This window comes from Colobus angolensis, unplaced genomic scaffold (assembly GCF_000951035.1).
Source record: "Colobus angolensis palliatus isolate OR3802 unplaced genomic scaffold, Cang.pa_1.0 Scaffold183, whole genome shotgun sequence".
Classification (NCBI taxonomy): domain Eukaryota; kingdom Metazoa; phylum Chordata; class Mammalia; order Primates; family Cercopithecidae; genus Colobus; species Colobus angolensis.
Window position 1 is genome coordinate 670,260 of NW_012114966.1, and position 12,017 is coordinate 682,276.

The window sequence follows — 12,017 nt, forward strand, 5'->3', positions numbered from 1 at the left end:
GAGAACCCTGTTTCAACAACCACAACAAAAAGTTAGCTGGTCATGGACACATCTGTAGTCCCAGCTACTTGGGAAGCTGAGGCAGGAAGATCGCCTGAGCCTAAGAGTTTGAGGCTGTAGTGAGCTATGATCATGCCACTGCACTCCAGCCTGGGAGACCCAGCAAGACCCTGTCTCAAAACAAAACAAAACAAAACAAAAACAAAATCATCCCCTCTTCTTTTACTATCAAAAGTTACAAAATATATTTTAAATAGTCTAAGGTTAAAACTTATGCATATATTTCGTGAAATTCTGCTTCCAGAGTGATGGATAATCAAGCAGCAGAAAGCAACTCTAAAAATTGGTTAAAATGTAAAATTATCTGTTTGAAGTAACTGAAAACAGATAATATAGTAAGATCTGAATGGGCCAAGATTCCTGAGAAGCAAAATTCTTGGAGGTGAAAACTGACTCCTGACAGGAGTTTTACCCTGAGAAAATATGCTAAGTCTGAGAACAAACAAAAAGCTTTTGTCAGAGACAGAGTAACTTGGGGTCCACTGGAAGATTCAAGTTCATGGCCAAATTTTCCCCTCAGGACACTTGTCAAACTCAGGGAAGCCCAGGGAAAAAAACTAAAAACCTAATTGGAAAATTTCTGAAAAGCAAAGTGAACTTTTAATAGTCTTGTAGAAACGTTAGAGTTTAGGACCTGCCATGGGAAGGGGCTGTGGAGAATATACCAAGTTCTCAGCTGAAAATTCTGGAGAGCTGGAACCTTGACAAAACCCAGTGCCTCTTTCAGCTGAGATGATTTGTTTAGACAGAACTCTATCAAGTTAACAGAGGAAAAGGTGAACTCTTGTTGGAGGAAGATAGTATTTTAACCTTGGATAGCTTTTTATGTAAATATTCAGCATTCAATAAAAAAATTCTAGGTACACACACCAAAAACTGAATAACATGAATAAAACCAAGAGAAAAAAAACAGACAATAAAAATTACCTATAGATGATTCAGATATTAAAATTAACTGAATGATGTTAAAATAAATAAGACTAATATGTTAAAAATAAAGAACAATAGAGAAAATAAAGAGATAATTTCACTGGAGAATTGAACTTTAAAAGTGGAAGTTAGTTCTGGAACTGAAAAATTATGTTATCTGAAATTAAAACTATTTAAATGGTTTAATGTCATAGTCATAAAAGAATACAGGATTACTGGATGCAAGTCAATTAAATATTAACATCCAAATGTAAGCACAGAGAATAAAATAATAAAAAATACAGAAAAGAATATTAGTGATATATGGAATGTAATTTTTAAAAACGCTGACATACTAAAAGAGAAAACAAGAATGAGGAATAAGCAATATTTGAAGAGATAATGAAAAAGAATTTTCCAAAGTTGGTGAAAATCCTTAATCTTTCAAGATATTCAAGAAATAAATAATAACAGGCTAAATAAAAACAAAACCCACTTATGCATATCATAGGAGAGCTTTTCAAGACCAAAGTCAAAGAGATAATTTTAAAACCAACCATATAAAAAATAATACATTCCTGTTAAAGGAGCATCAGTAAAATGGAGAGTTGACTTTTCAACATAAATCAGGAAATCAAAAGACAAAGGAATGACATCTTTAAAGTCCTGAAAGAAAATTACTACCAGGCTAGAATTCTATTGCCAGCGAACATATCCTTCAAAAATGAATGCAGTTTTCAGACAAAAATTAAGAATTAACGACAGTCATACCTGCATGAAAAGAAATACTTTTTTGAGACAGAGTCTCACTCTGTTGCCCAGACTGGAATGCAGTGGCACAATCTCGGCTCACTGCAATCTCCACCTCCTGGGTTCAAGCTATTCTCCCCATCTCAGCCTCGTGAGTATCTGGGATTACAGACATGTGCCGCCACGCCTGGCCAATTTTTCTATTTTTAGTAGAGACAGGGTTTCACCATGTTAGCCCGGCTGGTCTCAAACTCCTGACCTCAAGGGATCTGCCCGCCTTGGCCTCTGAAGGTGTTGGGATTACAGGTGTGAGCTACTGCATCTGGCCAAGAAATACTATTAACGAAATGCATTAGGCAGAAGCAAAACAATCCAAAAGAAATCACAGAATTGCAGGAATAAATGAAGAGCAATAAGAAAGGTTAATGTAAATGAATGTTGATTGAATATTGATTATACAAGGCAATAATATTAATACTAGTTTCTTAAAGGATTTAAATTATATATAAAATTTAAATTTATAACAATAATGTAAAAGGCAAAGGTATAAATAGAGTTAAAAAGTGTTAAGGCTGTAAGCATTATCATGCAAGTAGTAAAATTAATAATGTGTGTTAGATTCTTGTATATTGAAGATGCATGCTGTAATTTCTTGGATAACCCTCAAAGTAATAAAACAATAATTGAAGGAAGAAAAATTAAAAATATTTGAATAATGCAAAAGAAAAATTAAACTTTAGTGACAAATAGAAAAATAATTAGATGGAAGTATGAATGGAAAGAGATCAGATATTATATTAATTTTATTTGGATTAAATAATCCAATTAAACAACAAAAATTGTCAGACTAAAGAAAAACTCAACTCTGTGCTATCAAATAAGTGTGTATGTGTGAACACAGAAAGAGTGAAGATTTAAAGAATTGGATAAGGTATATAGTAATATAAACACTAGCCAAAATAAATCTAGGTAGGTATACTTACATAAGACAAAAGAGACTTTAAGGAAAGATACATTACTAGAGACAAAGAGAAGTTTTTAATAACAGTAAAGAGGTAAATATACCAGAAATATGTTAGTTTTAAGCCTGAATATATCCCAATTAGATAACTACAAAATATATAAAGTTGACAGAATACAAAGTAGACAAACCCAGTTACACTGGGAGATTTAATACAACTCTCTCAATTCCTATTAGAATAAGAAGAAAAAAACACACACATACAAAAAATATTGAAGATCTGAACCACACGAACATCATATTCAAATAAATTGACACACATAGCACACTGGAGTATACACATTCTTCTTACATGCTTGTGGGATATATAAAAATTGTTCATGTTCTTTGTCATGAATGAAGCCTCAAATATTTAAAAAAGAATTGAGACGGGGCACAGTGGCTCACACCTGTAATCCCAGCAGTTCAGGAGGCAGAGACGGGCGGATCACGACGTCAGGAGTTTGAAACCAGCCTGGTCAACATGGTGAAACCCCATCTCTACTAAAAATACAAAAATTACCAGGGTATGGTGGTGGGCACCTGTAATCCCAGCTACTTGGGAGGCTGAGGCAGGAAAATTGCTCGAAACCGGGAGGTGGAGGTTTCAGTGAGCTGAGATCGCGCCACTGCACTGCAGCCTGGGCGACAGAGCAAACTCCGTCTCGAGGGGGGGAAGAAATTTAAACGACTCGGAGTATGTTATTTGACCACAGTGGAATTAAGCCAGAAACAAAAATATAATAAGAAATCTCCAAATATTTTAAAATTAAATTGCATAATCCATGAGTCAAAAAGAAATCACAACAGAAATTTCCAAATATTTTGAACAGGGAAAAATTAAGACCTGGCGTATCAAAACAGTACTTAGAGGGAAATTTAAAATCTTAAATGCACATGTTAGAAAAGAAAGGCTAAAAATCAATAATCTAAGAAGCTAGAAAAAGAACAGCAAATCAAATGCAAATAAAGATGGAAGACAATTTTATACACACACATAGGCAGAAACAAAATAAATGACAAATACTCAACAGAGGAAATCAGTGAAGTGAAAAGTTGGTTTCCACAATGATTAAAATTTAAAACTGTTTGACTAATCAAGATAAAAAGAGGGAAAACACCAACTGCCAATATCAGGATAAAAAAAACCACAACTGTGGGCCGGGCGTGGTGGCTCACGCCTGTAATCCCGGCACTTTGGGAGGCGGAGGAGGGCGGATCACGAGGTCAGGAGATCAAGACCATCCTGGCTAACACGGTGAAACCCCATCTCTACTAAAAATACAAAAAATTAGCCCGGCATGGTGGTGGGCGCCTATAGTCCCAGTTACTCGGGAGGCTGAGGCAGGAGAATGGCGTGAACCCGGGGGGCGGAGCTTGCAGTGAGCGGAGATCGCGCCACTGCCCTCCAGCCTGGGGTACAGAGGGAGACTCCGTCTCAAAAAAAAAAAACGACAACAAACTACCAACCTACAGACATTTAAAATATAGAAAGGAAATATTATGAACAATTTTATGCCAACAAACTTGACAATTTATGTAAAACAGAAACCATCCTTTAAAAACAGGACAAAATTCTGGAGGCTGAGGCAGGAGAATGGCGTGAACCCCGGTGGGGGGAGCTTGCAGTGAGCTGAGATCCGGCCACTGTACTCCAGCCTGGGCGACAGAGCGAGACTCTGTCTCAAAAAAAAAAAAAAAAAAGGACAAAATTAAGATCTGATTAGTCATATCTATTATATTAATGAAAGTTGTTCATTAAAACCTTCCCACTCTAATTCACAGCAGTGAATTCTCCCAAATACTTATGTCAAAATTATCACTAATTTGTACGAACTCCTTCAGAGAGTAGAAAAATAGACAACATTTTCCAAATCATTTGGGTGCCAGCATAAATCTGAATAGGTTATAACATTCAAACCTGAATAGGATATTATAAGAAATGAAAATTACCAACTACTCTTTTTTATAAATATGTATGGAAAATTCATTTTTAAAAATATTAGCAAATAAAAATTTAAAATGTATGAAAGAGAAATACTTATTGGAAAATGGAGTTTATTTTAGGAATACAGAGGCAGTTTAATATTTGAAAATTGATCATTGTAATTTACCATATTAAAAGATAAATAAAAAAACATGATTATTTCAATGGATACAGGAAAAAGTCATGTAATAAAATTCAACACACAGTAGTGGTAAAATTATTAGCAAACTAAAATCAAAGGGAACTTTCAGAGTGACTTTAAAAACCTACAGGAAACATCATGAATGATAAGTTTTCAAAAACTTTCCCCAGGAGATCAAGAATGAAACAAGGATACCTGTCTTTTCTTCTCCAATTTAGTATTCTATCACAGGTCCTAAACAGTGGAATAAAGCAAAGAAGGAATAAAAGGCACTCTGATTCAAAGGGAAAAAATAAAAATGTCTTTTTAAGGAGACATGATTGCATACATTGAAAGCCATGAAGAATCTACAGGCTACTAGAATTAACAAATGAAGTTAACAATGCTGCTGGATACAAGGTCAACATACAAACATGAGTTCTATTTCTATACAGCAACAAAAAAGTTAAAAATTTAAATATTATGCACAATAATTTCAAAAATAGCAGCTATTTATAAACAAATCTAGTTGAATATTTATAAGACTTCTACATTGAAAACTAAAATATTGAGAGAACTTAAAGAAGATCTAAATAATTACAGGAGTATACAATGTTCACTAGTTGGAAGACTGAGTGTTGGGAATATGTCAGCTCTCCCTTAGTCATTCTATAGATTTAATAAAATCTTAAACAAAATTTCAGCAGCTTTCTTTGTGAAAATTAATGAGCTGAAAGTTAAGTTTATTTGAAAATACAAAAACAGTAATAACCAAAGGAACCTTGGCGAAAAGGAACCAAACTGGAGATACTACACCAAAGTCATGATCCATAGAAGAAAGAGTTAATAAGCTGGACTTCATTAAAATTAAAACTTTCTGCTCTGCAAAAGATACTATGAAGAGAATGAAAAGACAAGACATAAACTAGGAGAAAATATCTGCAAAAGACATATCTGATAAAGGACTGTTATTCAAAATACACAAAGAATGACTGAAACTGAGCAACAAGAACCCAACTTAAAAATGAGCCAAAGACCTTAACAGACACCTCACCAAAGAAGATATACAGGTGGCAAATAAACATATGAAAAGATTCTCCATATCATATATTAATATTAACAGAGAAATGTAAATTAAAATAACAGTGAAATACGACTACACACCTATTAGAATGACCAAACTCCAGGATACTAACAGTGCCAAATGCTGGTAATGAGAGCAACAGGAGCTCTCTTTCATTGCTGGTGGGAATGCAAAATGGTACAGACACTTTGGAAGACAGTTTGGCAGCTTGATAAAAAACAAAATATACTTTTATCATGTTATCCAGCACTCTTGTTCCTTAGTATTTGCCCAAAGAAGTTGAAAATTTATGTTCACACAAAAACCTGCACAGGGATGTTTATAGCAGTTTCATTCATAATTGCCAAAACTTGAAAGCAACCAAGATGTCAGTTAGTAGGTGAGTGGATAAACTGCAGTTCATTCAACCCGTAGAATGCTATTCAGCATCAAAAAGAAATGAGCTACCAACCCATGAAAAGACATTGAGGAAATCTAAATGAATATTACTAAATGAAAGAAGCCAGTCTGAAAAGACTACATACTGTATGATTTCAACTACATGGTGCTCTAGAAAAAGCAACACTGTGGCGTAAAAAAATCCATTTACATTGGGTTCTAGGGGAGGGAGGGAGGTATAAATAAGTGTAGCACAGGGGATTTTTAGGGCAGTGAAACTACTTTGTATGACACTATAAAGGTGAATACACATCATTTTTCATTTGTCCAAAGCCATAGAATATACAGCACCAAGAGTGAGCCCTAATGTAAACTATGGACTCCAGGTTATAATGATGTGCCAATGTAGATTCATTAGCTGTAGCAAATGAACCACTCTGGTGGAGGATGTTGATAATGCGTGAGGCTGTGCTTGTGTGGGAACAGGGGTACATATGAAATCTCTGTACTTTACTCTCATTTTTGCTGTGAACCTAAAACCATTCTAAAAATTAAAGTCTACTTTTAAAAAACTGGAGAACTTACTTCTTAGATAACAAAACTCATGATAAAGCTATAATAATTAACACAATGAGTTATTATAGGGTAAACAAGATTGAATAAAACATCTTCAGAGCTATGGTTACCTAATTTATAACAAAGACGACATTTCAAAAACAATGGAAAATGGATTGTTTTTTAAATAGATGGTGCAAAGGTTTAAGGCATTCAGATACTTATATTTTAAAACTTTTGACTCCAATCTCATTCACTTGAAAAGTTAATTTCAGGTTGATTATAGCTCTAAATATGAAAAGTGGAATAATTAATCTTTCAAAATACATCATATAAGAATGTTTTCATGACCTTGGAGTATGTGAACATTTAAATAGAACACAAAAAATGCTAATCATAAATGAAAATTATTGACAAATCTGACTAAAGTGAAGAAATTGTATTCATCAAAGACACATAATAGACTTGAAATATAAACCATAGAGTGGGAAAAGATATTTGCAATACATATATCTAAAAAAGGACTTATACCCAGAATAATATGAGAATAAGCAAACAGGCAAATGCCTCCCCCCAAAAAAGTAAAAAGGTTTGCATAAGCCCTTCACAGGATTGTATACTAATGGCCGACAAACAGGAAAATGTGCTCAAATTGTTTAATCACTGGGGAAAATGCTAACTAAAATTACAATATGATGTCACCAAACACTGACTAGAGTGGTTTAAAATGGAAAAGATAGCATCAAATGTTGACAAGAATGTGGAGCAACTGGAACTCTCATACTTTGCTGATATTAGTAAAACTATTTGAGAAAACTTTCCCATTATCTGCTAAAGCAACATATATGTGCACACTTTAATGCACAGCAATCCAACTCCTTTGAAAATATTCAACATAAACACATATATGTGGTCACCAAAAGACTAGTACAAGGATGTTTATACCAGTACTACCCAAAATAGTTTAAACCTGGAAAAAAAACAATGTTCATCAACTGGAGAATGAATAAACAAATCATAATATATTCATACAACAGAATAATAAAAAGCAATGAGAATAAAACAAATAAGAACAAGATGCCACAGATCAATTTGACAAACATAATATTGAGGAGAAGAAGCCAGACACATGAGAGTAACAATCTATAACTCCATTTGTATAAAGTTAAAAAAAAACAAAAACCTATGACAACAGAAGTCAGGACAGTGCTTATCTTTTGGGGAGAGGGCGGTAACCAGACAATAGCAGGTGGGTACTTGGGTTTGGGTAGTATTTTTAATCTAGGTTCTACTTATAGGAGTGTGTTCACTTTGCGAAATTCATTGAGTTGTACACCTATAATTTGTGCCATTTTCTGGGTGTTATTGGTGTTTACTTCAAAGTGAAAGTAATTTTTCTTAAACTTTAAATTTCTATAGCTATTCATGATCACTTATTTAATATAATCAAATAAGAAACACCAAATAAAGTATATTTGTGTACTCAAGGGTATTTTCATGGAGATTAATATATAATTTTAGTTTTTTCTCAAAAGCATTCTCTCACTGAAAATTAACTCCACAACGTTTATTTAGAACTTTCAGTAACTAAGAGCTGGAGATACCATCGGGAGAGCTTATGTGACAAAAGGATATGGATACACGTCAGGGTTAGAATTTAGGATGAAATGGCAAATACTATATGCAATAGTAAATTAGGACGCCTGGTGGCGCTGCAGGCTAAGAGTGTGGATAGTGGGCTCTGCGGATAACTCAGGCGCCATTAAGCTGAGGAATCCAAACCCTGAATGCTTCCTAAAAGAAGGACGCCTTTTAGGTAAGATCTAGTGGCTAGATCTTCAGAGTGGGCGTCGTTCTTGTGGAAATCAGTTAAGAAAGATCGGATTCGCGGTTATTTAAGCAAATCATCTGGGTGGATTGTATACAGAGTTAAAGAAACTGCGCCTTCTGGACGGGGTCTGAGCAATGGAGACTGCGCTAGCAAAAACGCCACAGAAAAGGCAAGTTATGTTTCTTGCTATACTGTTGCTTTTGTGGGAGGCTGGCTCTGAGGCAGTTAGGTATTCCATACCAGAAGAGACAGAGAGTGGCTATTCTGTGGCCAACCTGGCAAAAGACCTTGGTCTTAGGGTGGGGGAACTGGCCACTCGGAGCGCGCGAATCCATTACAAAGGAGACAAAGAGCTCTTGCAGCTTGATATAAAGACCGGCAATTTGCTTCTATATGAAAAACTAGACCGGGAGGTGATGTGCGGGACGACAGAACCCTGTATATTGCATTTCCAACTCTTGCTAGAAAACCCAGTGCAGTTTTATCAAACTGATCTGCAGCTCACAGATATAAATGACCATTCCCCAGAGTTCCCAGAGAGGGAAATGCTCCTAAAAATCCCAGAGGGCACCCAGCCAGGGACTGTGTTTCCTTTAAAAATAGCCCAGGACTTTGACATAGGTAGCAACACTGTTCAGAACTACACAATCAGCACAAATTCCCACTTTCATGTTGCTACTCATAATCGCGGAGATGGCAGAAAATACCCAGAGCTGGTGCTGGACAAAGCTCTGGACCGGGAGGAGCGGCCCGAGCTCAGCTTAACACTCACTGCACTGGATGGTGGTGCTCCGCCCAGGTCTGGGACCACCACAGTTCGCATTGTCGTCTTGGACAACAATGACAACGCGCCTGAATTTTTGCAATCACTCTATGAGGTACAGGTGCCCGAGAACAGCCCCCTTAACTCCTTAGTTGTCGCTGTCTCTGCCCGAGATTTAGATGCAGGAGCGTACGGGAGTGTAGCCTATGCTCTATTCCAAGGCGATGAAGTTACTCAACCATTTGTAATAGACGAAAAAACAGGAGAAATTCGCCTGAAAAGGGCATTGGATTTCGAGGCAACTCCATATTATAACGTGGAAATTGTAGCCACAGATGGTGGGGGCTTTTCAGGAAAATGCACTGTGGCTATAGAAGTGATGGATGTGAATGACAACGCCCCTGAACTCACCATGTCCACGCTCTCCAGCCCTACCCCAGAAAATGCCCCAGAAACTGTAGTTGCTGTTTTCAGTGTTTCTGATCCAGACTCCGGGGACAACGGTAGGATGATTTGTTCCATTCAGAATGATCTCCCCTTTCTTTTGAAGCCCACATTAAAAAACTTTTACACCCTAGTGACACAGAGAGCACTGGACAGAGAGAGCCAAGCCGAGTACAACATCACCATCACCGTCACCGACTTGGGGACACCCAGGCTGAAAACCCAGCACAACATAACCGTGCTGGTTTCCGACGTCAATGACAACGCTCCCGCCTTCACCCAAACCTCCTACACCCTGTTCGTCCGCGAGAACAACAGCCCCGCCCTGCATATCGGCAGTGTCAGCGCCACAGACAGAGACTCAGGCACCAATGCCCAGGTCACCTACTCGCTACTGCCGCCCCAGGACCCTCACCTGCCCCTCGTCTCCCTGGTCTCCATCAACGCAGACAACGGCCACCTGTTCGCCCTCAGGTCGCTGGACTACGAGGCCCTGCAGGAGTTCGAGTTCCGCGTGGGCGCCACAGACCGCGGCTCCCCGGCGCTGAGCAGCGAGGCGCTGGTGCGCGTGCTGCTGCTGGACACCAACGACAACTCGCCCTTCGTGCTGTACCCGCTGCAGAACGGCTCCGCGCCCTGCACCGAGCTGGTGCCCCGGGCGGCCGAGCCGGGCTACCTGGTGACCAAGGTGGTGGCAGTGGACGGCGACTCGGGCCAGAACGCCTGGCTGTCCTACCAGCTGCTAAAGGCCACGGAGCCCGGGCTGTTTGGCGTGTGGGCGCACAATGGCGAGGTGCGCACCGCCAGGCTGCTGAGCGAGCGCGACGCGGCCAAGCACAGGCTGGTGGTGCTGGTCAAAGACAATGGCGAGCCTCCGCGCTCTGCCACTGCCACGCTACACGTGCTTCTGGTGGACGGCTTCTTCCAGCCCTACCTGCCACTCGCGGAGGCGGCCCCCGCCCAGGCCCAGGACGACTCGCTCACCGTTTACCTGGTGGTGGCGTTGGCCTCAGTGTCTTCGCTCTTCCTCTTGTCAGTGCTCCTGTTCGTGGCGGTGCGGCTGTGCAGGAGGAGCAGGGCGGCCTCGGTGGGTCGCTGCTCGGTGCCCGAGGGCCCCTTTCCAGGGCATCTGGTGGACGTAGGCGGCACCGGAACCCTGTCCCAGAGCTACCAGTACGAGGTGTGTCTGACTGGAGACTCAGGGACCGGCGAGTTCAAGTTCCTGAAGCCTATTGTTCCTAACCTTTTGCCCCAGGGCGCTGGTGAAGAAATAGGGAAAACTGCCGCCTTCCGGAATAACTTTGGATTAAATTAGAGATCTCGTTATGACGCATTGTTTTCTGCCATTTATCCCAAACTTTTTCAGATCTAGAATTCTAGAGTGTCATGGACAAAAATTTCACCTTGAGATTTAGCTTTTATTTCCCTTTTCAATGGATTTGTCTGCTGAACTTTATGCTGTCCAAGTATTGAAAACTCAATTTTATTTCATTGCATTGATTTACATAGGGTCATTCCAAATCCATGCACGCTGTTGATTTTCCTGAGATTTTTTTCTCTTCTTGTTGGTACTTGTTGTGATAAACCATCTTAATAAAATCAAATATTAATTTTATTTTCTACATATTGTATCCATTCTATTTCATGACATTCTTAAGTATTACATATTTGATGCTAAAATGCAAAAATTAAAAATGTTTCAAATCATTGTATTTTAATTGTTTAAAACAAAGACAAATACATACATATGCTAACAAATATGTGAGAAAATATGTAAAAGGTAGCAATCTTCTATTTACTCTTTTTTGCAGCCCTGATTCCTATTAGCAAACTTTTTAAAAACAGTTTAATTGAATTATTACTTACATGAAGAAAAGTGAACAAATCCTTTATGTTCAACTTAATATATATTCACAGAGTAACATATTTAGTACCAGCAGCTTGAAGAGAAAATGAAACATCACTGGCACCCCAGGTGCCACACAAATTACTCCTTATAATCACTGCTAGCCCAAGTATGGCAAATATGCTGACTTCCTATACTATAATTTATATAAACAGAGTAATAGAGTATGAACTGCTTGCATCTGGCTTTTTTTACTCAGCATTATGTTTATGAAATTTATCTATAATAC

The 12,017-nt window shown here is 38.3% G+C and overlaps 1 protein-coding gene across 1 annotated transcript; it reads left to right on the forward strand.

Moving 5' to 3' along the window:
- The first annotated feature begins 8,571 nt into the window (after positions 1-8,571).
- On the forward strand, positions 8,572-11,497 carry PCDHB5 (protocadherin beta 5). Its single transcript, XM_011939686.1, has one exon. It carries the CDS (start codon positions 8,810-8,812, stop codon positions 11,195-11,197), a length of 2,388 nt encoding a protein of 795 aa, XP_011795076.1. The 5' UTR covers positions 8,572-8,809; the 3' UTR covers positions 11,198-11,497.
- Positions 11,498-12,017: the final 520 nt, after the last annotated feature.

Coding starts and splice junctions, on each gene's coding strand:
- PCDHB5 (XM_011939686.1), top strand. CDS start 8,810: ATGGAGACTGCGCTAGCAAAAACGCCACAGAAAAGGCAAGTTATGTTT.